A 27,752-nucleotide genomic window follows, 5' to 3' on the forward strand; every position below is an offset into this window, starting at 1 on the left:
ATATTATTATGTCATCAACATGAACAATACCTCAAAAAGATATTGGATTTCTCACGATTTGCGTGCTAGGATCTGATGCAATTAGTCTAATTAAATGAAAATATCGTATAATAATTTGCTGTTAGGCAAATTGGCGTAATTACAAAAGTTACCAGTATATTAACATAAAAATTCACAGACAAAAAGGTAATAGCTAATGAGGGGATTAGTGACCTAATAAGCAAACACAGAACCAACTCGAATCTTTTAATTAAAATATTAATAAGTTATTATTCTAATTATTTTGCTAGAATAAACAGAATTTAGTAGGTATCCACGAATTTATCGGTGCGCACACTGATTACTAGTGTTGACAATTCCAATTAGTTCAAAGTCTGCAAGAGTCTGCGATTAAACCTATGTCTGTGTTTAATACTTTGTAAATTAAAACACTAATAAGTACATAATATGTCTTTACTTCAACATATTAACAATTTAGTAAAGATAAGTTACAATCATTTATGCTAACACTGTGCAAGTGTAGCTTTGATTATTTATTGGACCTTCTGCTATCGTGTGGTCTATATTAGCCTATTCAGACAAAACAGCCGCTATATGCTTTAATTATAATTATTAAATTATCCAATTAATAAACCCCCTCCAAAGCAGGACATAATTAATTAATTTGCTTAGATATTGTCACCTGAAGAACGACTCTACATCGAGACACCTGATTCGTTTTAAACTAATATCGTCCACTGCTGGAAAAAAAGTCTTCCCTATAGATTTCCACAACAACCGTTCCTATGTTGTCCGCATCAAAGTGCTTCCCACTATTCTTGCCAGATCGAAACTCAGGTTAACCACTATGTAAATAATAGCTAATTTTCAGGAGGTAATTTGAGGAAAAATTTGTAACTCTACTGACCTGTCGCAATCCAGGAACGTCGCCAACCGCAGTACCATCGGATCGCACCCAGATCACATCGGGCACGGGGGATCCTCTCGCTGCGCACTCCACCACAGCTCCGGTCGTGTTGCTGAAGTCCACTCGGTTCGGGGGTTCCTTCATGAATATCGGGCCTATGGTCTCGTCCTCGCATGACACTGATCCTGCGAACAAAATGGTGCAATTAAGACCTTGATCTGGATACAACTTGGTTTCTATTCTATTGGTGGACTCGTATAATATTGACGCCGTGCCTTTAAGTTGTAGTATTATACCGTACTACTGTCGATGTCGATAGGTGTATTAATATAAAGTAGTTTTGTTCGTTCTTAAATGTTTAAGTCTCTCAGATATTTATATATTGTTTGCTAAAGGCCTCAAGGCCCTCAAGTTTGATCATGTGAAGCTGGTTTCATCAAGTCACGTGCAGATTGTTTCATTTCAACCGATACTATAATACGAAAACAATTATATTGCGGTTTTATTATAGCTTAAAGCCCGCATTTTTATGCAGTTATGGCTGTACGAATTTTCATTTAGCCGATTATGCTGTACTCTCGTAAAATGGAGGCCTAAATCTAGCTTTGTGCAGTCTAGCACGAGTCGAGCATACATAAGCAAGTGCTCGCCCTTTGCGGGCCGGGACTCGACCCAGTTTGTAATGAAGCCTGGAAAAATAATACACGGCGAGTGGAAGCCGCGACCTCGGCTAACGACCGTCACACATTGATAGGGTTGCCAGATGTACGATTACAAGTGCTTCGGCAATTGGGATCAGAAGTTAATCGTGCAGACAAAATAAACAATTGGAGGAACTTCTACGGTTTTGTCTTAAATTAAACCGTTCACTAACAAGCTAGTTTTACTACTACCGACACCGCAGTTAGTAGAGTTTTCCTCCTACTAATTTCTCGGAAAAATATATCTGAATAATGTCAATGACGATTTGTACGCTATAAATGACTTTGTTTTCTACTGAAAATAAAAGCGTTTGACGCATTAGCTGTAGGTAGTACCATATTTACATGCTACATACAACCCTGTAGCCCTGTACAGATGTACGAATGGAAGAGTACGCCACTAGTTAACTCTTAATTAATGGTCTCATTAAAAAGAATACTGTTAATGGGTTTCAAAAATTATCTTATATTTCATTTCCGGTTTGTTATCCACGTAAACTGCAAGTAGATGCTTATCTTTGAAATTACTGATTGGAAAGGAGAATATAATGTAAACTCTATTTTCAGTATTTGTACTGTTTACATTTATTTATTGAAATACCTCACTAATTAATTACTATTAAAATGCCTAGTCACAACGGATGGTAACATTTTTTTTTATGCAGAACAAGGCAGGTATTTGACACCGAAGTTGGTAGAGCAATCACCTGATATTAATTAAGATGCAGTCTAAGATGGAACAAAGAAATTGCACAAAACAAAAGCGATAAATTCATATTAAATTAAGAAAGCACTTCAGGTAAGCTCGAAAAGCTCACTTGAATGCTAATAATAATCCCTCTTCTATTCCAATTCAAAGTAGGAGACAGAAAAAAATAACAACAAAGGAACAAAAAGTGCGGGCGGCGTGCGTGGTGCGGACGACAGATGTGCGCCGGCGCGCGTGATTGGCCGCGCGGGACAGATGTTCGCGGTAGACTGTAAACGATTGATCACGGACTTGCAACGATTTCCAGTGCAGCTCGTCAGGTGTGAGCGAGGATCCTTTCTGATTTCTTTGTATACAAAATTATTTCAACCTTTTTGACTTTCTTTGGCACCTAATGCAATTTTTGTTCAAATTTTCTTATCATACGATAAAGTCACGAAAGAAAAAGCGTACCAATCAGGAAATCAAATCAAAAATCAATTTTATGTTGTCTTGAAACCGCGGCACAAGAAAAACATTTTAACTCTACCTTCAGACATCCATGTAGCTTTGAGCATAAAATCTGTTGAGGAGGAGCTAAAGCTAACAGGGAACAAATAGGACTGATTGTATAATTTTAAGAAAACGCTAAAAACTACCTTCAAATACATAGATAAATAGATTACTGGGACACAAAAACAATGTAAAAACTAGTAGCAACCCTAAACTACTTTCTGCATCATTTCACACGTATTGATATGTCGATAAAGTAAACAAAAATAAACTACAAGTTAGCAATAGATATACTATCGCGTAACCTGTACATAATGAGATAAGAAACACGCGTGATATCATCGACAAACGGCATTCTACTGTGTTATCATTATCACGAACAATTTTCATTTTTGTTGACATTCTACTAAATTACTTACTACTGATTTATTGCAATTAAAGACTAGAATATAGGTCGTGTGAGTGCGATTTTTTGATGCGATCATTAAAATCAAGATTGGTTTCAAAACAACAAATTTTCAATCACACGTTTTCAGACGTGCAATTGAAAATTTTTCAGTATTCAAAATTTTAAAGTTGTCACTGTCTCCATTACTGCTTTTACTATCAATCACATCGGATAACAAAACTATTATAGTAGGGATGATAATACCTTAACAAATCAATAAGTGACTGGGTTGGGGAACTCTATAAATAAAACCTGTGTACTCGTAGGTACTGATTAAATTACACAATGCCCTAGATTCGTCACACAACGCCACATCCATGAAACCACTTCTCGCTTGCTTAACGTAAATCCCTACAATCTAATAGATATAACCAAAAAAGAAGAAACTACCAATAGCTTTAAAATATACATAACCTATATAGTAAACAGCCTGAAAGATTTTAATAAATGAACAGTATGAACACCCACAAAATCTCCATTTAAAACACCGCATTGCAATTGGAGTAAACCGTTAGCACCAGTTGCAAGTGCATTTCAGTAGCACTAATAAAAAAAAAAAAAAAAAAATCTCTACGTAGGTACGCCTTACTAACATTACATTTGTTTATGCCGAAACGGTAAAAGGCACAAGTTTAACAGCGAATAGAGACAACATTGACTGCAGAATGTGCGGAGGACTCATAATATTATGCCTATAGTCTACAAACATTAAAATGCTCTACCTAAGTAGTTAACAATCGAAGTGCGCGTTTTCTCCAACATGGTTCACTATCCACAATAGAGTTTATAACATGTGATTGTTAATGAGTTAATTTACAAATAATCTTATTGATGCGCGAATGCATATTCCGCCGGGTGATTGTCTGCTAGTCGAAGCCGGCGAGCCGACCTATTTACTGGACTCCATTCTAATTTAAATGGGCGTTGGTTCATCTATGATTCTGCTGGTGAAGTGATGAACAGTGTTATTTTAATATTAATTAAAAATACAAACAATCTTATCCACATCCAAAGATTTTGACTAGTACCTATGTAAACAACTAGATAATTAATTTACCCTCTAGCGAACCGCTTTTTGTTCCTTTGTTTACTTTAGTGGTTTCTCCGCCCACTCTATTCATCGGATCAGCCATTTTATGTTAGTGTTAAGAAAGCTTTTTAGAAGCTTATTCATCACCATAGGATTAGGTAAATAACTACTATACTACTATCAATATGATACGTTTTCGGATTACATCATTCAACAATTAAGAGCTGATTAAACACAATAGAATTGAATGGAAGTTGTTTAGCTGTAGGCTTGTCTCTACGGCAATGAAAACAAAGTCTTAATTATAACCGGTCTAAATAACAAAGAACGTAGGTACGGTCCGTCGGTAATTAAGAGCTTATTTATTATCATATTTTCACGGTTGAGAACCTGCTTAATATTTCCACAGTGTGTTACGGTTTAAAGCTTCTCACTAACTTTTTGTAAAAAAACCATGTACTGTACTTACCTATTTTAAAGATTGAAAATATATCCAGGATCTAAAAATTATGTTATGTAAGTGTGCTAGAATGTAGTAGTATTAATTATTCATACGGCAATGAGCCAAAACTTCATGCCATTTTAGTAGACAGGTAACCAGTAATTACAAATACTTAAGTGTCTACATAACCGTAAGAATAAACAAAAATATTTATAAATTACCTACGAGTATGTAGAGAACTCCATAATTTCAGGAACAGGTAATAAAAAACGCGATGGATACTAAAGCTTTGTGACCAAAATACACACAATGAATAAGACATTCAAAATTCACGTCACATTACAAAAGTTGACTAATTTTTAACGGACTCAACCGGGAGCCATCCGTCTTGAAATTCCAAAGTAGTAAGACGCACGTGGAGATTTAAAAAAACGAACGGCGCGCAGTGACGCCATGTTTAGATCTGATTCCTTATTTAGAACACAATAAATATCAAACCCTTATAAAACTACTAGCTTTCCGCCCGCGGCTTCGCCCGCGTGGAATTTTGTCTGTCACAGAAAAACTTTATCGCGCGCGTCCCTGTTTCAAAAACCGGGATAAAAACTATCCTATGTTCTTTCCCGGGACTCAAACTATCTCTATGCCAAATTTCATCAAAATCGGTTGCGAGGTTTAAGCGGGAAAGCGTAACAGACAGACAGACAGACAGACAGACAGAGTTACTTTCGCATTTATAATATTAGTTGGGATACAAACACCAGTACAACTGTTGAATAAGTGGCGGTGTATAAATTAAACGTAATAATGCAATTATCACGCTATGCGCTTTTAATCGCTGTTTGTCTACGGTTACAGGCAAGGCGAATCTCAATTTAGCTTGGCTAACATTAATTTCAATTTACTGGCTGTTAATCCACTGAGCTGATGCGGAGCTTGTCGGAGCGGAGTGGGTTTTTCATAGATTTCACGTAACGCAACGTATTTCCGGCGGAAGCAGCGTATGAAATGTGCAAATGAAAACACTGCTCAGGCTCCCCCCGACTCAGTGGAAACGTAGTCTGAAGAAAACTCTATGACATTACAAATTAGGCAAAAACCAAACCTAACCTAAGGAAGCTCAGTGTTTTATAACAACTCTAACATTTTGTCTGCGAGATGCAGAATGGTTCGCGCGAACTCAGGCCACATAAAATTATGTAGAACAAACATGCGAATACCATACTTACATATTGGCCATATGGAATCATTCAATTAGCACGCAGAGGGTTTGGTGAGAATTTTATACACGGCCATAAAAGTTGCGGTCGTTCACCCGCTGCTCCTGTCTCTACCGACGCTGAATTTCGTGTAATCTTAAACTATCCTTATCTGTGTTGCCCCACACGGGTGTGATCTTGATCACACGTACATAGCATAATGTAACGGCTACTGTAACTAACCACTAACTGGGAAAGATTGCCGGGTAAGTACGTTAAAAAAGTTTTTATAACTTGTAACTTCTAGCTCTATCTTATCACAGTCTGGTGAAGTAGAGATTAAAAGCAGAATTAATTCTACGAGTAAGCCAAAATCTACAGTTACCTGCAAAAAAATAACTATTCTATCCCGTACTACATTTAAAATGCTATACAGCACAGTTAGAGCTGTCTACAAAAGTTAAAATGCTTTGAATGGGCCGCATGTTTCTTCATTGAGTAGGTTAAACATTCATGCATATTCAGTCAGGTAATTCCAAATGCATTACCATCACACTATTCAAGTATTCAGTGTACTGTTTTGTAAGTTTATTGGCCATTTAAACCACATTTTGTAGAGCCAAAGGCATGGCGGCGGTGACTATGTGCATGAAAAAGTTTAGTTTTTTTGTTGTAGCGATAAAAATAGACCTTTCTTGATTTAAATATAAATAAAATTTAAAAAATATTAAATAAAATGGGTAATGAGAGAGCTATTAAGATTATATCGTTAAAAGAAAATGATAAGCTCCGTAAAGCTCTAGCCGTAACTGACAGGTTACCGCTGCGAGTTTTTCAAGTACAATATTTGTGTGGACTATGGACATTTATGAAATTCTTTACACCATAAGCCGTTTTGCGTGATGATAATGGTATCCAACGATGTCTCCGCTTGTTTGTAAAGATGTTGCAAGCGCTGGAATTTTGTCGCTTAAAGAGGGCACCGAGCAGCGCACGCGCATTCTAAAAATTCTTCAAAGAACTGTTGTTTTGTCTCTAATGTTATCTATTATGTACTGCATTGAGGTAAAACAAGAGGTAGGTACAAAGTGAAGGCAAATTATAGGAAGGACTACTTGCACTCATAAATAAAGCTTTTAAGTTCTAAATTAAAGTTAAGAATTTTTTGAGACAGCTGCAATAAGTAAATTGTATGAATGCCGCAATTTATTTCCCTCGTCTAAGGTCACTTCAAAGAGATTAGAATGATTCATCATAAAAACGTTACTAATAAAATATGACTAATACGGCAACGGGTAAGTTGTGGCTGAGTTAAACATAGACTTCGGAAATAAAACTCCACCAATTTAGGCCTTTAGCTTGTAATTGGCTGAATCGAACCGTATTCGTATTTCAGTAGGATGGTTATTTGACTCTACGTTAAAAGAAAATACAGATATTTTTCATGTTTATTTAATTTTGTTTTTTTAGAGAAATTCATTATTTTATGTGGTTTCTCGCCATCATAATTTTAAAGAAGCAAATAATTCGAATACTCCTTGAACATCAAAATAAATTTATTGATTCGTAATATAAACGTTCGTAGGTTTTCTAGTACATTGCCGTATGTAAAGTTCATGAACTTTAGTTCGAAGACATTCACGGCCGCGACCTTCAGGCGCCAGGCCAACGGTCTGGTGTTTATTCGCTGGCTAGCACTAGTAGCTAGACACGCTACAAGCGACCTCCCCGCCATAGCAGAAGCTACTGGCTAGACGCTCTACGGCTCTAAAGCCTTGTTCGCACTATTCTATGAATTTGGTGTAGTAACTGGCTTTTAGTAACTATGACCTCCCCGTATAACGAAATTAATCTTGAATTTTAAATGATTTCTCCTATATTAAACTTGCTAGTGGCTCTACATTTGCCGTTAATCGACATGATATTGTATTCTTAGAATGTGGGTAGTATCCTACTTATTATATCATGTTTAACTTAAACTATAACGTGGTGGAGACTCAATTAACTCATGACATTGTCTAAGAGTTCTAGACTTTCCCTAATTTTAAGGAGAGACTTCATTAGCTCTCGTATTGAAGGAAAATTCGATTACAGGTCAAGTAATTCAATATTCGTACTATGTAGTTTTGTTACAATTAAGATTATCATCGAAATCTATTAAAAGAGCATTATAAAATTGAAACTAAATCTAAAAATAGACAAATTTTTGCTTACCCAATGCGATCAGTGCCACGAGGGCAAATAGGGGGATACACGCCATGTTAACTTTGTCACTTAACACTTCACTGATCACTTGTCTCACAAACAAAAAACAAAATCCAAAGGGCCGCTATGCGGCCGGACTCAGCCGGATCTGCAACAAAGAAAAGTAAATGTAGTACTTCATGTAATGAACATACAAAGTCAGAAAATACGTGTCGTGTAAAAGAGGATTGTAGATATTGAACAATTCTTTTTTCAAGACTGTTCTCAAATTCATACAAGCCAAAAAGTCTGTAAGCCCGGAGCGAATACAAAAATAAAGACAATAAGCTTTTCTGTGGAGCTTTCTATTTATAGATCACATCGCAGCCTTTAGGCTTTAGGCGAGATTGTGGTTGATCAAGGGTAAAGCAGAGCACGTTCATATTTTTCTTTTTTTTTCAATTGTCTTTAAGGAATGAAGGCATTAAAATGTTCAAAGAACAATGCACTACAAACAACTAATTTTTTTATTAAACAACTCCATTTACCGCCACCAGTCCGGGGCGGAAGTGTACACCGTCGTCACGCAAGGAACTCCCTTGTTTTGGTTAATGCACATCTACCGTCACGAATTCTAAAGCAACGTTACCGAGCCTTTTGTAGAGATAATCAGTAATCAGTAGTAAGTGTTGTACTTAATCACTTAGTTTTGTTACATAAACTGTGTAACGGAAGAGGGAAATCCATATGGCTCGTGACAATACCTTTCATGCGCAGATGTAATATTCACAGTAGATAAATCAAACAGTACGGAAGCTTCATACAAAGCTCATATATCTACTGTGTAATATTCGTTATTGTAGGGGGCGATCCTCTCCTTTCATTATGAGTGTACCAACAATGTTAGTTTAGCCCTACCGCACGTTAAAAATGGGGGACTCTTTAATCAATTTCAATGTTATATTGGTTTAGCAGAAATGAGATTAGACACGAAGTTCTGTTTATTACATGTTTTGATTTAATTATAATTATCTTTATGTTATATAAAACAAGCGCATAATAATATTTAAGATAAACACCTTCATATACTAGGAAGGCAAATAGCTCGTAATTTTAAGAAATGTTTAATGTTATCAGTAAGTTTCTGCCCGTAGCTGCAGTAAATGCGCATTAAAAATGTTACATGTTTTTATAAACAGGTCTAGTAGAGTAGATAATGAAATATACTTAAAAATTGCAAAAACGACTGGAATATGTTGAATGTTTCCGTACCTACTGACTGTGTAACATTTGACAATCTACCGCTAAGCAAATGATAGTGACATCATCTAACCAATCAGTAAGATACATTTAACGCCAAACATCAAATGCGTTAAGGCCACCGCGTCCGATTAAAGCTTGTTTTAAAGTTGTCTGGCAAGAGATCGAATAAATTAGAAACCTTGCATAGATGGCGCAGGATAACGTGTATGATTTGCGTTGGTTAAAAATAAAAAAGAGCACTTACCTTTTTTAAGTGATAAACGACTCTACATTTGATGGAGATCAGAGCTGTAATAAATAACTTGGTGTACGAGTTGCTTGTGAGTTGTGTAAATTTGCGCAACCACAGAAGAGCTTTATTTATAGATTTCTACTAGTTTATGTTATGCTGGTACTCGTTATCGGATCTACCTGCCTATTTGTATCAAGGTGATGGCATGCGAGTGCGACACATGCATGTATTCTAGATTGCGGCCGCTATGATACCGCGGAGTACGGACACAGTACCGGCATGAGCGACGGAAGGTTATTTCTGGCGCCATTATCCAGAAATGGCCACGCGTTCATGTTTGGGTTTCACAAGAGTGCTCGTTTATGTTAGCCGAATGTAGAATGTTGAAATGGAAATCTTGCGCGTCAAATAAATCAATGCGTCTGCAAGTTTCGTTGTGAGACTTGCACAGCTCTACTTGCGATTAATCACGGAGATTATTAAAATAGAAAATTCGTTCATCCGATTCATCGGATAATAATCTGCTGGACTACTCTCTATCGCTATTTCATATTTATGAATCACTCAATCACTCATGAAGGGATGCTAGATGAGGGATAGCTACCGAGAGCTTTGAGAATACGGAAAGGGCGTAAGGGAGTAACCCCGCCTTATGTGCACTAAAGTAAATGAACAAAAGAGGTACAAATGAGTTAGAATATTGTTCTGGTTGGTCCCGATCGAAGTTCTCTTTAGACGATGCATCGCACAACACGAGATCTATTGCTGTAAGTGCCCACATCCGACAATCACGGCCTTAGCTCTGCAGAGATAGCTATATCATGCAATCTTCAATTCTTAACGGGCGGCGTTCTGCGTACTTCAGCTATGTATGTACTAGAGTATATACTCGTAGTATATGCTATCGACGAGCACCCGGCCGTCTGGGAGGTTCCCCCCGCTCCCGGTTCAGACGGGCGAATTCCGTTCATCCGAAGTCAGGCCCCCCCATCCCCCTAATACGCAGGAAGCTGTCTTGGACACCCACATCTACTGAGACATGCGACATGTCGAAGGTTACGACGTCGAGCAGAAATGTTTTTCTTAAAGGTAGAAGCTAAAAATATACTACTACAAAGGTAGTGTTGTACTGAAATAGTCGTATTCGATGGGCGTTATGATAGGTAGAGCAACGATAAAAGAGTACAGTACAGTAAAGAGAGAGTGGGGCTTCTTAATAGGTAAGTCACCTTTGGTAATCAAATTACAGGTAAAAAGGAGAGAGCTCTCAAAGAATATTTACAGTTAAGTGTCATATTTTGAATATTGATATAAGCACCATATGGCAAATCCAAGTAAGAAATCCGAACTTGTAAAATTACAAAAAAGGGTCGTCCTTGTACCTGTGGGCGGAGTTGCTCAAACTCCCCGGACTGCTTTTGAACGTTTTGCACCTGTCGCGGACGTACGAATTCGTCCGTTAAAAAGCATTGAATGGAACAATTTCGTTTAGGAAGTCACAATAGGCAGGGTACCAATGTATACCTTACGCATTTATTAAGATACTTTTGTATCCTCACTCTACCAAAAATCTAATGATATCCTTCAAAAATTGCTAAATAATGATGGTCGATCAATGGATTCGCAAACAAAGAATTGTATTTACTACAACAACAATGTATTCCTTATAAGTATACCTACGCAAAACGAGCAGTCCATTCATCACGAGTAATTTTAATTCATCTATATACAGTGTGTCCGGGCTTGTAGTGATCAAACTTTAAGGGCATAATCTATGGACAATTTTATCGATGAAAATACTTCAAATTTGGGGCTTGACCCATTTCTCGCAAAATTACAAGGATTTAAGTTTTGAATTTTAAGTTTTCACCTCTTCCTTCAAAAACAAGTGATAGCGTGGGTAGCTTAACACTAATAAGCAAAAATTTTATATCATGCGATAGCCAATAAAATTATCTATTAGTAGAAGTAGAAAACAGATACAAGTTTCGTACATTTTAAGGGAGTAAGAATGAATTTAATTAGAAAAAAACATGACTTTTTTCACTTCTTTTTCAGTTATTTTCCAACACAAGAAAAACCAGGTCGTTAAGGTATGTTTTATTTGCATTGTATTATTAGTATTTGAGTTGTTCTACAAAACGAATGTAAATTTATTAGTCTACGTCTATTAGTTTTGACGTAATTGTTGAACAAAGATACCCCTTCCTAGCGGTTTCCATAGCGCACGCGACATGCGAAAATGCACTGCCTGAAAGAATCACACAACCTATTCCGATTACTATGGAAACCGCTGGGAAGGGGTATCTTTGTTCAACAATTACGTCGAAACTAATAGACGTAGACTAATAAATTTACATTCGTTTTGTAGAACAACTCAAATACTAATAATACAATGCAAATAAAACATACCTTAACGACCTGGTTTTTCTTGTGTTGGCAAATAACTGAAAAAGAAGTTACAGAAGTTTTACTTCGCGAAGGTATTTAAAAAAATGTATGCTCATGTCATTAACAATATGGTGCAATTTAGCCTGTCTCAAGAGTCAAGCACCATTTTGTTGACAAACGTCAGTGATCGGCACTGCGCCGAAGCTATAGGGCTGACTTCGGTAAAATGATGTGACATGAGGTGCCAAACTGCGGAAAATGGCGAAGGAAATACATGATTTAGCATGAATTATCATGAATAATATTAACTACTTATTTACCTCTCAGTGTCTTGAGGCAACTTAAAAAAGTACATTCTGTGTTTTTATTATTATTTAGGCAGTTAAATACTGCACAGTATTTAGTACACCATTTTCTTTATTTTCTTCCATCATACACAAGAATACGCGTGCGTGAGTCAATGTTCGCTCGTATGTGAGGTCGAGGCCTTGTCGAATAGTATCCTGTAGGTGGGCCATCGTGTGTGTTTTGTTTTCGATGTAAACTCGCGGAGATGAACAGGCCTGGTATAGCCAGGATCTACCGCCAATAAAAACCCAATAAGTGAAGGTCAAGTTTGTCCCGGGGGAAAGTTAAATTGTCATTGGGATACACAAAAGATCCCAGTAGATCGAAGTCTGCTAAGAATACAGTAAATAGAATACCAATTTCAAGATATTACCTGAACAGTCTCCCAGTCTCCGAACTCCTGCTTGTAGTGGATGGTGTAGCCGGCGGCGGGCGACTGCTCGGGCTGCTCCGAGGGCTTCAGGCGGATGGTCAGCGACGACACGGAGGAAGAGGCAACGGTCAGCTGGGGAGGGAAGGGCGGCGCTGTGGGAAGGCAAGTAAAACATTTATTACGACTGCTTTCTGCGATTTCCGAGGTGACATTATTGAACTAAGACGGTTTCTGCGATAATGGAACGTCGTGGGAGGGGTGACAAGTGATGTAACGGACATGTCACAGCATTATACATGTCTGCAGTACATTTGAAGTTTCGCTGGGGTTTGTTTGGATGTAACAAAAACATATTTCCGACCATACAGCTCCATTAACATAAGAATTTACCCAGTTGTAAATAAAATTTGACAAGTCTCATTTAATAGGAAAACTAGATTCTGCTACGTGCATATATGGTATTTGACTACTACCAGGAGCGTTACTCACACCTAGTAGTGCACTAGAGGCTTCAAACCAAATCTGTATCGTAAACAAATGATGATTGATGACGATATCGGAGTTTTGGGGGTCAAGTCAAGCCAAAATTACCTCTGTGGCCCTATAACAAAGATTACAATCACTTACCAAGAACAGAGAGCGTGTGCGTGACGGTGTCTGTTCCGAACTGGTTGTCGACGTGGCAGGAGTACTCGCCGGCGTCCTCGCGCGCGACGCCTGCGATCTGCAGCGAGCCCTCGGGCAGCTGGCGGACACGTTCTGACGGCACCAGGGGCTGGCCTTTCACCTGTATTGTGAGGGTGATAAGGAACAAAATTAAGTGGCTTTCCAATCACTGAAAAGTGCTCTGATGGCACCAGGGGCTGGCCTTTCACCTGTATTGTGAGGGTGGTAAGATTCAAAATTAAATGGCTTTCCAATCACAGGCAAGTGCTCTGATGGCACCAGGGGCTGGCCTTTCACCTGTATTGTGAGGGTGATAAGGAACAAAATTAAGTGGCTTTCCAATCACTGAAAAGTGCTCTGATGGCACCAGGGGCTGGCCTTTCACCTGTATTGTGAGGGTGGTAAGATTAAAAATTAAGTGGCTTTCCAATCACAGACAAGTGCTCTGATGGCACCAGGGGCTGGCCTTTCACCTGTATTGTGAGGGTGGTAAGGAACAAAATTAAGTGGCTTTCCAATCATAGACAAGTGCTCTGATAGCACCAGGGGCTGGGCTTTCAACTGTATTATGAATTTATGAGGGTGGTAAAGCACCAAATTTAGTGGCAGTCTAATCATAGATAAATTACCGAATTAANTTGATCACTACATGCCCGGACACACTGTATATAAAAGAAAGTCGTGTTAGTTACACCACTTATAACTCAAGAACGGCTGAACCGATTTAGCTGAAAATTGTCAGGGAGGTAGTTTAGAGCCAGGAGAAGGACATAGGATACTTTTTATCCCGTTCGAAATTAAAAAAAAAGTCTGTTTATTTATTGTCATTAAGGCGGAACAAAGTTCGCGGGGTCAGCTAGTTATTCATAAAATGCGCCACAATACTGTAAGTAGGGCAGTTCTATATGACTTGTCACCCCTGCTGAGCGTGCAATAGGTAAATGGGGAAAGGTCGATGAGCTCGAGGGCCGGAGTCGGGGCACAGCCCTCGGTGCCTAAAATTAATGGCCCTACAAACGCCCTTTACGACGCAGCTACACTAACTACGAAAACATAGAAAACTTCTGTTAATCTAAAATTGGTCTAGATGTGCCTTGTAGCTACTACATCAATCACGTGTCCCATAATGTCAACATTTATTAATAGAATGTGACTTGTTATTAAGTTAATTTCCAAGCATTCCGGTTTACTTTGCATAGATAGGTCTATAATAATATCTTTCGTATCCGTAGCTAGGTAACCTAGCCTTGCTCTACGCTACTACCATTATAATGTAGCGAAAGCTGTGTAGAGCGCTACATGTGGGTCTAAAAGCGTTGAAGTTCTATTCTGACATTTTTTATAAGGATTTAAGAAAGATTATTAGTGAAAGTAATTTACTATTGAATTTAGATGAAATTATTTCTAAAAAAGTTTAATGATATTCAAACTCTACGATCTTGGAATACATCATCTTTATTTCTTTGAAGGTAGTAATAACTAATTCAAATGATACTTGCCATTAAAAGTACGTTAGTGTCCGACTCTACATGGATGTACGCAGGTGCAATTGAAGTGAAGAAATCACGTCCAAGTGTATTTTTTGTATCTGAAATTACTTTCGAAGATGGTATCTAATCTATTGGCTCTCAAGCTAACAATTTAATATTTTTTATTTATTATTGCGCTAATGTGAATTCTTCATTATTTAGTGTAATTTATATTTTTTCATTAAAGAACTACCTACATACAATGTTTATTCTTTCGAAAACGTGAGATGTAAAATTGTATAAGATCAATAAATTGAGAAATCCGACCGGCCGCAGTTTCCTAATATCCTCCACCCACCGGCGTTTATATTATGGCCGTTCTCTAACAACTGACACTGAGAATTGTTGAATGGACGTGACATTATCATAATCGCAATTCACCTTCAATTATTATAGTTATCTGTTTTAACATGTGCATTAAATCTGATTACGGGCGCTCTACATCGCATACATGTGCAGCACAACTCTACCGATTGTGTTTCTTCACTTTTTTATCTTTTGTGTACCTATAAAATAAAACATCAATTAAGTTTCATAACTTCCGCGAGTAGGAAGCCTTTTTTTCAGGAAAGAGCTTTTAATGTGTAGAAATACCCAAAGGACCCCGCACTCCGAAAGACAACATCGCTATCGATCGTGGTCGCGCATTCGCTCAGCCGGCGTTAGTTTGCGAAAATGTTTTTGACACAAAAGTATAATGGGACGGATTAAGAAGGGTCTGATTTGTATTTACCTGCGTAGAGAGGAGTGTTGGTTCAGCGCAGCTTCCACTAGGCACACTTAAAACCACAACACACGCGAAAAGACGAGCGGCGGCGACCGACTCGTCCGGGGTGCAGACGCGGAGTGAGTAATACTATAGCCGTGATATGAACGGCCGATGACATCCGAGCAGCAAAAAGGATAGACGTATCGTGCTGTGCTCTTCACTAAACCCCGTAGAAGGATTCGTATTCGTCCTGTACGAATATCACCGAGTACCAAACAGGACCCGCAGATTGCGCGCGCAGGAAATTGTCTTCGTGCACTTGAATTCTAAGCATTAGAGCTCTATTGAGCCCCTTAATTGTATCCTAACAAAGATTTTGCTAGTCGCAGAGCAGCGATACTTTTGCTATAAAAACGCAGTATTGGAAGTTTGAAATCAGTCGTATTGTTGATTGTTAGTGTTTTTATCAATTCGGACTGAATATTTTTTTATATCTCTTTTATATCTTTGTATCGTCGTTGATTTTCATTTCATTGTAATTATTATAAATCTAAAATATTATTTTTTACATTTTAATGGTGAAGAAAACTTAACAAGTAATAATTGAAAAACGATATCAGAGTACACGGTTTATTTTAAAAAATAATGTAGAAGATAGTAAATGATATAACAATTTTATGGCAGTATTTAGTAAGAAAAACTAAATATAATCAATCATATAGAAAAATTAAACAGTTATAAAATCTTTTTCTATTTCCATATTTTTTTCTTTAACAAAATGGCGATTGGTTTAACCTAACTGGCAGACATTAGTCCGCCAGAAAAAGTTTACATACACCATCAGAGGGTAAATATGGCACAAAAACAAATTCATTTCTTTTCTTACTGACTATTCAATATAATACCCCTAACATCCAATCTACAGGAACAAATGTGTATTTTTAACTAAAAGCTACTCACTAAAACAATAATAGCTGTCAATTTTAAGCATACTTTATTTGTGTAAATAGGCTTGACTTTTATAAAAACAGGTAAGTAGGTAATATAATTTTATTAAATACACATAAATAAATCTATGTTATATCTCAGTATCCGTTTAAAATATGTATAAAAAATAAATAATACACCGTTTTGTAGAAAGTATTACATAAATATTAGAAATACTTCGTTAAAAATTAAAATAAATTGTGTTATTGATGTTAATTTCGCGGGTGTACAACGCCTCAATGACTATATTATGCATTATCGTAAGTAGATTAAACGTGTAGCAAATTAGTACACTACTATTATTTATTAATAAAGTATTTATACTTTAGTACAACGACATCAAGAAATAGTTGCAATACTAAAGATAGATTAGAGTGGAAAAGGGCACAAAATAAATAAATAAATAACAAGCACCTATAAGTTATAATCAACATACATAATCTCAAAGTGTTAACATTAATAGAATAACGTACACAATCAACGCACAATATACTTTACTCAACTTCAATAAAGCATCTAAATACTCGATATTCTACTCAACAGTATTTTTTGAAATTAACGAATACTTACTTAAATCCCATCTTCTGTGATGAAGGAATTCAACCAAATTGTTTTTCCTCCATAGAAGTGTTACTTTCTGTGTATTTTCTCAGTGATCTCAGTCATTCATTGGAATTGTTTTGAAGAGTCATTATAAGCAGTAAATAAGTGCTTAAGTACAAAATATTTATGCGATAAAAAACGGGTCATAGTATCGTAACAATATTGAGTTAGGTATTGATGTTAAAGCAAACATGTTGGCAACAAACAAGCAACACTTCTACCAGATACAATCTTTCAATTAACTCAGGTTCCGACCTTAACGAAGAACATTTGACGACAGAGAAAGCGGTCCAATAAGTTCACAATTTATCTAACTACTAAAGCGAAGAAGACAAACTCTTAATATCTAATAATAATCTTCTTTATACTAATTCCATTATAATAGACCACTTTCATCTTAGTTTATAATTTCAAACGGTATTAGACTGTTGTTAATTGGGTAGTTGACACTGATAACCAACAATTCCAAGTCACCGCTTCTTTAAAAATACATTTCAATCTATCCCTGAAAACCGAGCTAGTTAATTCGATTCTAAGTAGTTTTTAGATCGATAAATTGTTAGTCTGTAACTGGTGACGTCACAGTTCGGTTTTCCATACAAATAGTCTGTAACTGGTGACGTCACAATTCGGTTTTCCATACAAATGTGGCCAATCGCGTTTTGGCAGCTCATAAAAAGTAAGTCAATTGACTAATGTGTCAACTACCCTATTGTGAATATACTGCACAGGATAACATCCTTTAAGGTGTTGGAATAGAGGTCGGAATACTAGCCAGTTTAGGCGACCTGGTGGGGGTCGGGGAGCTTCTCCCACGTGGGCTCCATGCCCCAGATCTCGCGCGCGTACTCGGCGATGGTGCGGTCGGATGAGAACTTGCCGGAGGACGCGATGTTCTCGATCACCATCTCGGCCCACTTCGCTTGATCCTAGGGGATAATGTTTCATAAATAAAGGGTTTAAAAACATAACATAGCACCGATCACTACGGGTATGATCCGTTACAGCACTGCGATCACTTGCACTGCTCAGTGCTTTCACAGGTCGGTGTGGGACAGTGAGCAGTGCTCGCCGTACTATATCAGAACATATTCTAAGTGTCATTGTCTTTTGAATGAAAATGGGCCTAGCAGAGTTTAGTGACCTGCTGCACACTGTATGCAGGAGGCAGGTCTACTTGTTCTGGCATTCTAATCAAATAAAAGTTAATCTCAACTAAAGAGCCGAACTGAACGAAATCAATTGGAAGAAAATTAGAAAGATCTCGTAAATACCCGACTTTGCTAGGCGCTCGTAGCAACACGAGATGCAGCCGCCAGATAGAACCTGGTAACGGGACTATACCCACTTCTCGTTCCTATCGCTGCAACTCTGGATCTACAGCTTGACCGCCAATAAAACGCAACCAATGAAGTCAAGTTTGTCCCGAAGGAAAATAATACTGTCATTGGACCTAAAACAAAATTGATCAGAAGAACCTAGGATAAAAGTTGCTAGGGCGGTTGGTCATCATCGCCGCGACTTGTTATTTAGTTTTAAGAGTTGGTGCACCGCGCCGACGCTGTGTAAACGCTAGCAAGAAGTCGATTCTCTAAAGACGCTAACGTGGGGGGTCCATGAAGGATCGAATTCCCTCCAGCAAACCCATTAAATGAACAGCATCTGGTAGACGTCGGAGACCTTCTGCTATGCCTCCATGTAGGCGTCGTAGTCGGCCAGGTCGACGCGGCGCTACGTGGTGAGGGGTCCATGGAGGATCGACTTCCTCCAGTGCAAGCCGATGCTCCCTGGACATACAGTACCTGGTAGACGTCGGAGACCTGCTATGCCTCCATGTAGGCNAGCACCGATCACTACGGGTATGATCCGTTACAGCACTGCGATCACTGCTCAGTGTTTTCAATGGTCGGTGTGGGACATTTGACCAGTACTCGCCGTGTTATATCAGAACATATCCTAAGTGTTATTGTCTTTTGAATGAAAATTGGCCTAGCAGAGTTTAGTGACCTGCTGCACACTGTATGCAGGAGGCAGGTCTGTCGTCGCCGCGATGCGTTATTTAGTAAACGCTAGCAACATGACGATTCTCTACGAGACGCTAACGTGGGGGGTCCATGAAGGATCGAATTCCCTCCAGCAAACCCATTAAATGAACAGCATCTGGTAGACGTCGGAGACCTTCTGCTATGCCTCCATGTAGGCGTCGTAGTCGGCCAGGTCGACGCGGCGCTACGTGGTGAGGGGTCCATGGAGGATCGACTTCCTCCAGTGCAAGCCGATGCTCCCTGGACATACAGTACCTGGTAGACGTCGGAGACCTTCTGCTGCGCCTCCATGTAGGCGTCGTAGTCGGCCAGGTCGACGCGGCGCTACGTGGTGCGGGGTCCATGGAGGATCGACTTCCCCAGTACCAAGCCAATCCTCACTGGACATATTGTCCAACTACAACGAACTGTCCCATCAGTGACATTGACAGGGGGGTGCCACCGTCAATACCAGATAGCTGATTCCGATTTTTGCCATGTTGGAAACTATGTAGTTGAACGATGGTGGCGCCTCCCTGTCAGTGAGTTTTGTGGGACAGTTTAGTGTAGGTCATCTAAAGCCTGGTCCGTGAGCACGTAGAATTTTGTCCAATGACCCCAAGCTACCCATCCTTATCACTCGCGCGTAATTATGTGGCTGTCGCGCTCGCACACTCACTGCGGGCGCCCATCGCACAGTCGCGAGGCACCCACTCATCGCACGTGGTGAGGGGTCCATGAAGGATCGACTTCCCTCCAGCAAACCCATTGGATGTACATTACCTGGTAGACGTCGGAGACCTTCTGCTGCGCCTCCATGTAGGCGTCGTAGTCGGCCAGGTGCAGGAAGCGGTCGTGCTGCAGCAGCACGTCGGCCAGGTGCGCGAACTTGCCGGGCTCGCCGGGCGAGAAGAACCCGCTGCGGATCTGCTCCACGCACTGACGAAGATCTGGGCTCTTAGCATCACAGTACCTGGTACGAGACTCTTCTCACCTCTCGTTCAAACCGCTGCAACTCCTGTGGAGCCAGGATCTACAGCTCGACCGCTAATAAAAATCCAACCTATGAAGGTCAAGTTTATCTTACACTGCACATTGGATCCGCAACGAAAATAATGAGAAAAACAAAGGACCACCCACACTAGCGTCTTTCAAACGTCGCCGTCGCTCTAAAGACGCTAGTTTAGGGCGCGGCGCTGGCTCATCATCGCCGCGACGCCAATATTTATAGATCAGCGCGCGCTGGCGTTGGTGCGACGCTGCTTAGGCGTTCGATAGACGCTAGGGGTCCATGAAGGATCACCTTCCATTCAGCTCAAAGCTGATCCTTGCTGGACATACAGTACCTGGTAGACGTCGGAGACCTTCTGCTGCGCCTCCATGTAGGCGTCGTAGTCGGCCAGGTCAACGCGGCGCTACGTGGTGAGGGGTCCATGGAGGATCGACTTCCCCAGTGCCAAGCCAATCCTCACTGGACATATTGTCTAACTACAACGAACCGTCCCATCAGTGACATTGACAGGGGGGCGTCACCGTCAATACCAGATCGCTGGTTCCGATTTTTGCCATGTTGGAAACTATGTAGTTGAACGATGGTGGCGCCTCCCTGTCAGTGAGTTTTGTGGGACAGTTCAGTGTAGGTCATCTATACAGTACCTGGTAGACGTCGGAGACCTTCTGCTGCGCCTCCATGTAGGCGTCGTAGTCGGCCAGGTGCAGGAAGCGGTCGTGCTGCAGCAGCACGTCGGCCAGGTGCGCGAACTTGCCGGGCTCGCCGGGCGAGAAGAACCCGCTGCGGATCTGCTCCACGCATTGACGAAGATCTGGGCTCTTAGCATCACAGTACCTGGTACGAGACTCTTCTCACCTCTCGTTCAAACCGCTGCAACTCCTGTGGAGCCAGGATCTACAGCTCGACCGATAATAAAAATCCAACCTATGAAGGTCAAGTTTGTCTTACACTGCACATTGGATCCGCAACGAAAATAATGAGAAGAACAAAAGACCACCCACACTAGCGTCTTTCAAACGTCGCCGTCGCTCTAAAGACGCTAGTTTAGGGCGCGGCGCTGGCTCATCATCGCCGCGACGCCAATATTTATAGATCAGCGCGCGCTGGCGTTGGTGCGACACCGCTTAGGCGTTCGAAAGACGCTACGCGTAAGTAAGCGTCGAAGGATCGACTTCCCTCCAGTGCAAGTCAATCCTCACCGGCCATACAGTACCTGGTAGACGTCGGAGACCTTCTGCTGCGCCTCCATGTAGGCGTCGTAGTCGGCCAGGTGCAGGAAGCGGTCGTGCTGCAGCAGCACGTCGGCCAGGTGCGCGAACTTGCCGGGCTCGCCGGGCGAGAAGAACCCGCTGCGGATCTGCTCCACGCACTGACGAAGTTCAGGGTTGCGCTCGTAGTACTCGTACGCGTTGTATCTGTGAGGTATACGCTTTTATAACATAGTATTACTCGATGGAGTAATACATATACTCGTACGCGTTGTATCTGACAGACAGACGCTCGTTAAAACATAGATATGAGTTTTTTATGCTAGACAAGGCAGGTATTTGACCGCAATCGCACCTGGTGTTAAGTGAGATGCAGTCTAGGATGGTACATATCTGCCCTGTAAGTGCCTTGAAAACGCCCGGATTATAGTAATTGCGTATCAATAATTTCTACACACAACTTCTACAAAAGAACACAACTTCTTCATTCTAACTAGTCCTAAAAACTCTATGTACTTCGTATCCTATGTACTGTAGTTTCTATTTATCACATAAAATTTAGTTTAGCTAAATAGTGACGTTACAGGCTTGTACTGCTATATTAAATCTACGCGAGATTCATGGTTCACGGTGAATTTACAATCCTATTCCCTTTCAGATTTCCTCAGATTTTCAGTTATTTCAGTGTCATTATTGAGTTTCCAACTTACCCTTTGCGCTTCAATGCCTCTACATCATCGACCCGCATGCCGAAGATGAACAAGTTGTCCTCTCCGGCTTCTTCTGCCATCTCGACGTTGGCGCCGTCCATTGTGCCGATGGTCAGGGCTCCGTTCAACATGAACTTCATGTTGCCAGTACCAGAGGCCTCCGTACCGGCAGTTGAAATCTGTAAAAAAATATCATTAGTCATATAGCAGGCGATCAGGCGAGTCAAACGTGTATTCCTAAACCGTAAATAAAGTTGTCTAACTAAAGTACAAACCTGCTCACTGAGGTCAGCCGCTGGCATGATCCGCTCGGCCAAGGTGACGCGGTAGTTCTCCAAGAAAATAAGTTTCAACTTATCGCCGACGTCTGGGTCGTTGTTTACCTATAAAAAAATAAATATTTTTAGAATATAATCTATTAATAGAATCGTAATAGTAAACAACAACATGTTTTTCACTTACGGTATTGCCCACAGCGCACGCCAAAGCGATCATCTGCTTAGCGATGTAATAACCGGGAGCGGCTTTTCCTCCGATCATGACAGTCCTCGGCGTGATAGGAGCGGACGGGTCGCGCTTGATTCTGTTGTACAGGGTGATCACGTGCAGGATGTTCAGCAGCTGGCGCTTGTACTCGTGGATGCGCTTCACCTGCACGTCGAACATGGAGGCGGGGTTGATCTTGACGCCCGTGTCGCGCTCGATGAGCGACGCCAGGCGCAGCTTGTTCTCCTGCTTCACCTTCATGACGGCGCGCTGGAAGGCCGGGTCCTTGGCCCAGCGCTTCAGCCCCTGCAGCTTCTCCAAATGCACGGTCCACTCGTCGCCGATTTTTTCGCAAATCAGGTCAGACAGGCCAGGGTTGCAGAGCAGGATCCAGCGACGAGGGGTGATGCCGTTGGTCTTGTTCTGGAACTTCTCGGGCCACATCTCGAAGAAGTCGCGGAATATGGTGGCCTTCAGGATATCGGAGTGGATGGCGGCCACGCCGTTGACGGCGTGCGAGCCGACGATGCAGAGGTGCGCCATGTTCACGCGTTTCTCGCCCTCCTCTTCGATCAGGGACATGCGGCGCATGCGATCCATGTCGCCAGGGAAGCGCTTCTGGACCTCCTGAAGATGCAGGAAGTTGATGTGGTAGATCAGCTCCATGTGCCTGGGCAGGCAGTTCTCCAACATGGAGCACGGCCACCTCTCCAGCGCCTCGGGGAGGACGGTGTGGTTGGTGTACGCGCAACACTTGATGACCAAGTCCCAGGCTTCATCGAACGACACTTTTTCAATGTCGATGAGGATTCTCAGCAGTTCAGGAATCGCCAGGGCGGGGTGGGTGTCGTTCAACTGGATGGCGACTTTCTCAGGCAGAGTGTCGAAGGTGGTCCTGACAGCCTCCCGGCTGCCAAATTTGGATGCTTTGTATCTCCTAATGATATCCTGGAGAGTGGCGGCGCACATGAAGTACTCCTGGCGCAGACGCAGCTCTTTGCCTTCAAAGAAGTTGTCATTGGGGTAGAGGACTCTAGAAATGTTCTCAGCGACGTTACGGTCTAGCACAGCTTGAATGTAGTCACCGGAGTTAACTGAAAATAAAACAAAATTATTGGAACAGATGGCTAATAATTCGTTCAATCGGTGACTAGTTGATAACATTTATTGGACTGAATGATCGTAAATAAATCTTTGGTTACTCACAGAATTTCAAATTGAAGTCAATGGGACTCTTGGCGGACCAAAGACGCAGAGTGTTCACCACGTTGTTGTTATATCCAGGAATGGGGTTATCGTAGGGCATAGCAAACACCACCTGTTAAAATATCATCAATCAAAAATCAAAAGCATTGCACCACACACGTGTAATTGTTTTTGCAATGTATAGCATGTTACATTGCCAAGTGACGTGCATATATCCCGTCAGTGTATTTGTTTACCGTTTTCGCATGGACGGGTCACGTCCCGCTCACGCGACCAATCAATGTGAATAATGAATATACCTTAATACTATCGCTAAGATCATTCATTGGCCAGTTGACCATGTCACGTGACATTTCGATATCTTAAAACCAGGTTTCAATTAATAGTAAAACAGTTTACGTAAAGTACTTCACGTGCCCTTAATGTGCGTGAATGATACGCGACCTATGCCTTTTGTTTCGAGATAAGAATATAGTCCAACATTTATTGTGCCTATAGGTCGGTACTATCCAACCAGACATTTCTCGGGATGAAATCATCATTTATTTTAGTAGGCGTTGGGTACTATCCAAAATATGTGAATAGCATTTATTTTATTTTACGCGATCTCTACCGGTTATTAATTTTTGTAAAAAACACGAAGATTATAGAGAAAAAAGTGCGAAAAACAACAGTTAAAAGTGAAATAAATAAGAAATTATTATTGTAGAAGTAGACTATTGATAAAACGTATTATAAAGCAATAAATATTAATGAATATGATAATCTTCTAATTAGAATAACGTTTTTGTTAGATAAACATGCCGATCACATTTTCTCTGAATGGGCTATCTATATTTATCTTACAAGCATATAAATAAGCAATACTTATCAAATGTCATTGACATCACGTTTAGAACGAAAAGCTTATTAAAACATTTGGCATCTGGCTCTAGAATCATAGGGTGTTTTATGATGAGATTCAATTGATTAGGTATGTTAATGCATCTCTAGCCTAGTGGTCGCGTACTCCGGGCTACGAAACCAGCAGTCGCCGGATCGAGAATGATTCGCAATGTCAAAAATCGCTATTTATACATGTATCTATGGAAATATTGCAATACTTTATCCATCCACCATACTAAAGGGTTTGCTTGCTCTCACAATTAATCAAATACTTTGTAAGACTTGGCTAAGTAGTTGCTGTTGCTATGCTAGTAAAAACGTTCGCGTTTCTTATGTACTTGAGAATTAATGACACTGTAATTTATCAATTAAAGCCAAATTATTTCAATTAGTTCTTACGAAATCCCTGTTTACTGACGTAGAAATTTTTAATAATGACTGGTAGCAAGAATAAGTAGTTTATTTACCTGGGTGTCGACCCACTTCTTCCCCTGGGGCGTGTCTACGACTCGCCCGTAGAAATTGACCGGGATCATGAATTCCGGGCGCGCTTTTTCCCAAGGGTTGCCATAACGCAGCCAGTCGTCAGGCTCCTCTTGTTGCTCACCATTTTCAATCTTCTGCGCGAATATTCCGTACTCGTAACGAATACCTGATTGTACAAGGAAATTAGTAAATAAAATTAATAATTAATGCGGCAATATTTTATGGTCTATTCTTTATATTAAGGCACAGGAGATCGCTAAATTTAACAACATTTTTGTCTGGTATCTTAGTTACTTGCTTTTTGCTTAGTATTGTGCTAACTAACCATTCAAATTATGTGCAGTCGTATTGGCTATCTACAACTAAATTTGGAAATTTGGCTATTATAAGCTAATATAAGCAGTTTAATATAAAATGAATATTCAAACATCAATTGTTGAAAATGCTAATCTACCATGGCACTGAGTAATGGAATAAGAATAACAATTTTAATTGTTAAAACTAGTGAAGTTACACCTACACAATGATATTCTATAATATCATTGCACCTACATAATAGATCCATTCATGTTGCCAAGTGTATCTCAACTAGTTCATAGCAGAAATAACTAAGCAAATCTTGTATGTATCAAAATCATAATGTATCTTAATTGAAATTGGGCTCAATTTAGTAGGATACTTTGTATTTCGCGAATATAAAACAAGATCTATTGGTGCCATCATAGCCAGTTTCAACTTTAATCAAAATGACCTCAGGCAGATTCAGGTCACTTTGACAATAAATAAGATGTTTTCTAGTTCATTTAGGGATACAATAGTAACATCTACAATAGGAGGATAATTAATTATAATTTTGCTAAGCTGCACTGTAAGCGATACATTATAATGTGAAATGTACTCTACTGCTTTATTTGTGCAGTATCTTCATGATGAAAACAAATTTTAAGAAAAGTTGATTAATTGATACTTAGAATAGGAATTTAACTTAACTTAATCAATTAATAGTACTAACAAAACAAGAACATAATCATTACAGTTGCCCATGTGTAGCCAACATAAAAAAACAATTTTGAGATATCCCATATAGTGTGCCTACACATTTATAACTGGCTTAATGCCAACAACGGTGTTGTCAACTGCCTCAATTAGTTTATACTTGCCACTAGTTAATGTCAACTATTTCTGTGGTGTACTTAGGTATTTTTATTGTTTCTCTCAGTAAACAATTTACATCCCATTATGTTTTGCTCATAAACATGTAGCCGGCAGTTTGTTGCACTCAAAAATCAAAAATAAATCTGGACACAAAATGTTTTGTACTACTTACCATATCCGTAGGCAGCCAGCCCTAAAGTAGCCATAGAATCAAGGAAGCAGGCGGCAAGACGCCCCAGGCCTCCGTTACCCAGACCAGCATCTTCCTCCAGTTCCTCCAACTCTTCAATATCCAGACCCAATTGGTATAGTGCTTCATCCACAGTGCCTTGGATACCGAGATTGATCATGGTATTTTGTAGGGATCTCCCCATGTAGTATTCAAGGGACAGATAGTACACACGCTGTCAAAATAAAAGCTTCATGTAACTTTCAAGTGTTTTACTTAGAAAAGGATATCAGCTTAAATTGCTTTTTATTCAATTAAAATAAGTTACATGGTACTGACTACCTACATGCTATAAAAGTATTTTCTTATCATCAAATCAAAGGTTTTACTGTCAATCTTAGATAANAAACGAGAATTTTTAACTAACTTTAATAAATATTCTTACCTTAGGGTCCTTTTCATAGTAGTACTGTTGAGTACGGATCCAGCGGGAAACAAGGTGGTCCCGGACGGTGTGCGCCAACGCGAAGTAGTAGTCCCGTGGCGTCGCGACATTCCTGTCCTTCACCAAGGTGTAATGAACGTGGCGGTTGAAAGCCTTCTTCACCTCGCCCACATTTTCCACAGCCACGATACCCCTTACGGAGATCTGCTTGCGCTTCTCAGAATCTGATTGTACGCTCATTTTGACTTGTTAATTCAGCGATCAAAACCCGTGCAGCCGGTTGACGATATCAACCCTGACTAAAGGCAATTTCAACTGAGTGTCGGTCACCTTGACAAGGTCAAAGCTGTATACTACTATGTAGGCAATTAAAACTGGATTCTATTCAACGGCGACAGATCTTTCGTGGTAGCCAACGGCCCAAAACGGAGGAAATCTACCCCAAAAGTCTGCTAAAGGTATTTTCAGGCTTATTTCGACTCATAAATAGACAAAAATACGGTCAGTGGAACGAATTAATTTGACATTTTGTCGGCGAATTTGACAATTTTGACGTTGACAGCTTCCAGCTGATTGGTGTGGCAAGCCTAATGAATAAAAACTACGTTGTAGTAGTTTTGTGTACCAGTCTCAGTAATAATCTAAAAAAATATTTTTTATGGCATTTCATTTAATTTACATTATTTTGGTGGTAGTTGGTCAGGTGGTCTAGGCAAAAATATAATCTACATATTTTGATTAAATAAATTAATA

At 40.0% G+C, this 27,752-nt stretch overlaps 2 protein-coding genes across 52 annotated transcripts in view; both read right to left on the reverse strand.

The window, feature by feature from the left end:
* Dscam1 (Down syndrome cell adhesion molecule 1) overlaps positions 1-15,752 on the reverse strand; it is a 59,615-nt gene extending 43,863 nt beyond the window's left edge. For all 50 annotated transcript variants that reach the window (XM_028320259.1, XM_028320260.1, XM_028320246.1 and 47 more), the window contains exons 1-3: positions 15,648-15,752; positions 8,143-8,281; positions 908-1,092 (exon numbers count right to left, since the gene is read on the reverse strand). In XM_028320259.1, the coding sequence (XP_028176060.1) occupies positions 908-1,092; positions 8,143-8,188 (231 nt within the window). In that variant the 5' untranslated portion in view covers positions 8,189-8,281; positions 15,648-15,752. The remainder of the gene's footprint in view (positions 1-907; positions 1,093-8,142; positions 8,282-15,647) is intronic.
* Positions 15,753-16,399: 647 nt separating this feature from the next.
* Glyp (glycogen phosphorylase) lies at positions 16,400-27,536 on the reverse strand. Of its 2 annotated transcripts, XM_028320362.1 has the most exons (10): positions 27,000-27,536; positions 26,558-26,789; positions 25,212-25,396; positions 23,860-23,971; positions 22,630-23,747; positions 22,443-22,550; positions 22,168-22,346; positions 21,607-21,664; positions 20,021-20,164; positions 16,400-18,142 (listed from the first exon to the last, which is right to left on the reverse strand). In XM_028320362.1, exons 1-10 carry the CDS (start codon positions 27,237-27,239, stop codon positions 17,993-17,995), a joined length of 2,526 nt encoding a protein of 841 aa, XP_028176163.1. In that variant the 5' UTR covers positions 27,240-27,536; the 3' UTR covers positions 16,400-17,992. The 2 variants fall into 2 exon arrangements, with proteins under 2 accessions (XP_028176163.1, XP_028176162.1); XM_028320361.1 differs by lacking the exon at positions 20,021-20,164 and having other exon boundaries at positions 21,463-21,664; positions 27,000-27,523.
* Positions 27,537-27,752: the final 216 nt, after the last annotated feature.

This window comes from Ostrinia furnacalis, unplaced genomic scaffold, assembly GCF_004193835.3.
Source record: "Ostrinia furnacalis isolate ACB-3 unplaced genomic scaffold, ASM419383v2 OfSCF7367, whole genome shotgun sequence".
Lineage (NCBI taxonomy): Eukaryota > Metazoa > Arthropoda > Insecta > Lepidoptera > Crambidae > Ostrinia > Ostrinia furnacalis.

Excerpts from the sequence above, each read along its gene's own strand:
- Glyp (XM_028320362.1), bottom strand. The coding sequence starts at position 27,239 with ATGAGCGTACAATCAGATTCTGAGAAGCGCAAGCAGATCTCCGTAAGG. Across the intron at positions 22,347-22,442 it reads CGGCTGACCTCAGTGAGCAG|ATTTCAACTGCCGGTACGGA; the intron begins GTTTGTACTTTA and ends ATTTTTTTACAG. Across the intron at positions 20,165-21,606 it reads TTCGTCAGTGCGTGGAGCAG|ATCCGCAGCGGGTTCTTCTC; the intron begins ATCCGCAGCGGG and ends TGCGTGGAGCAG.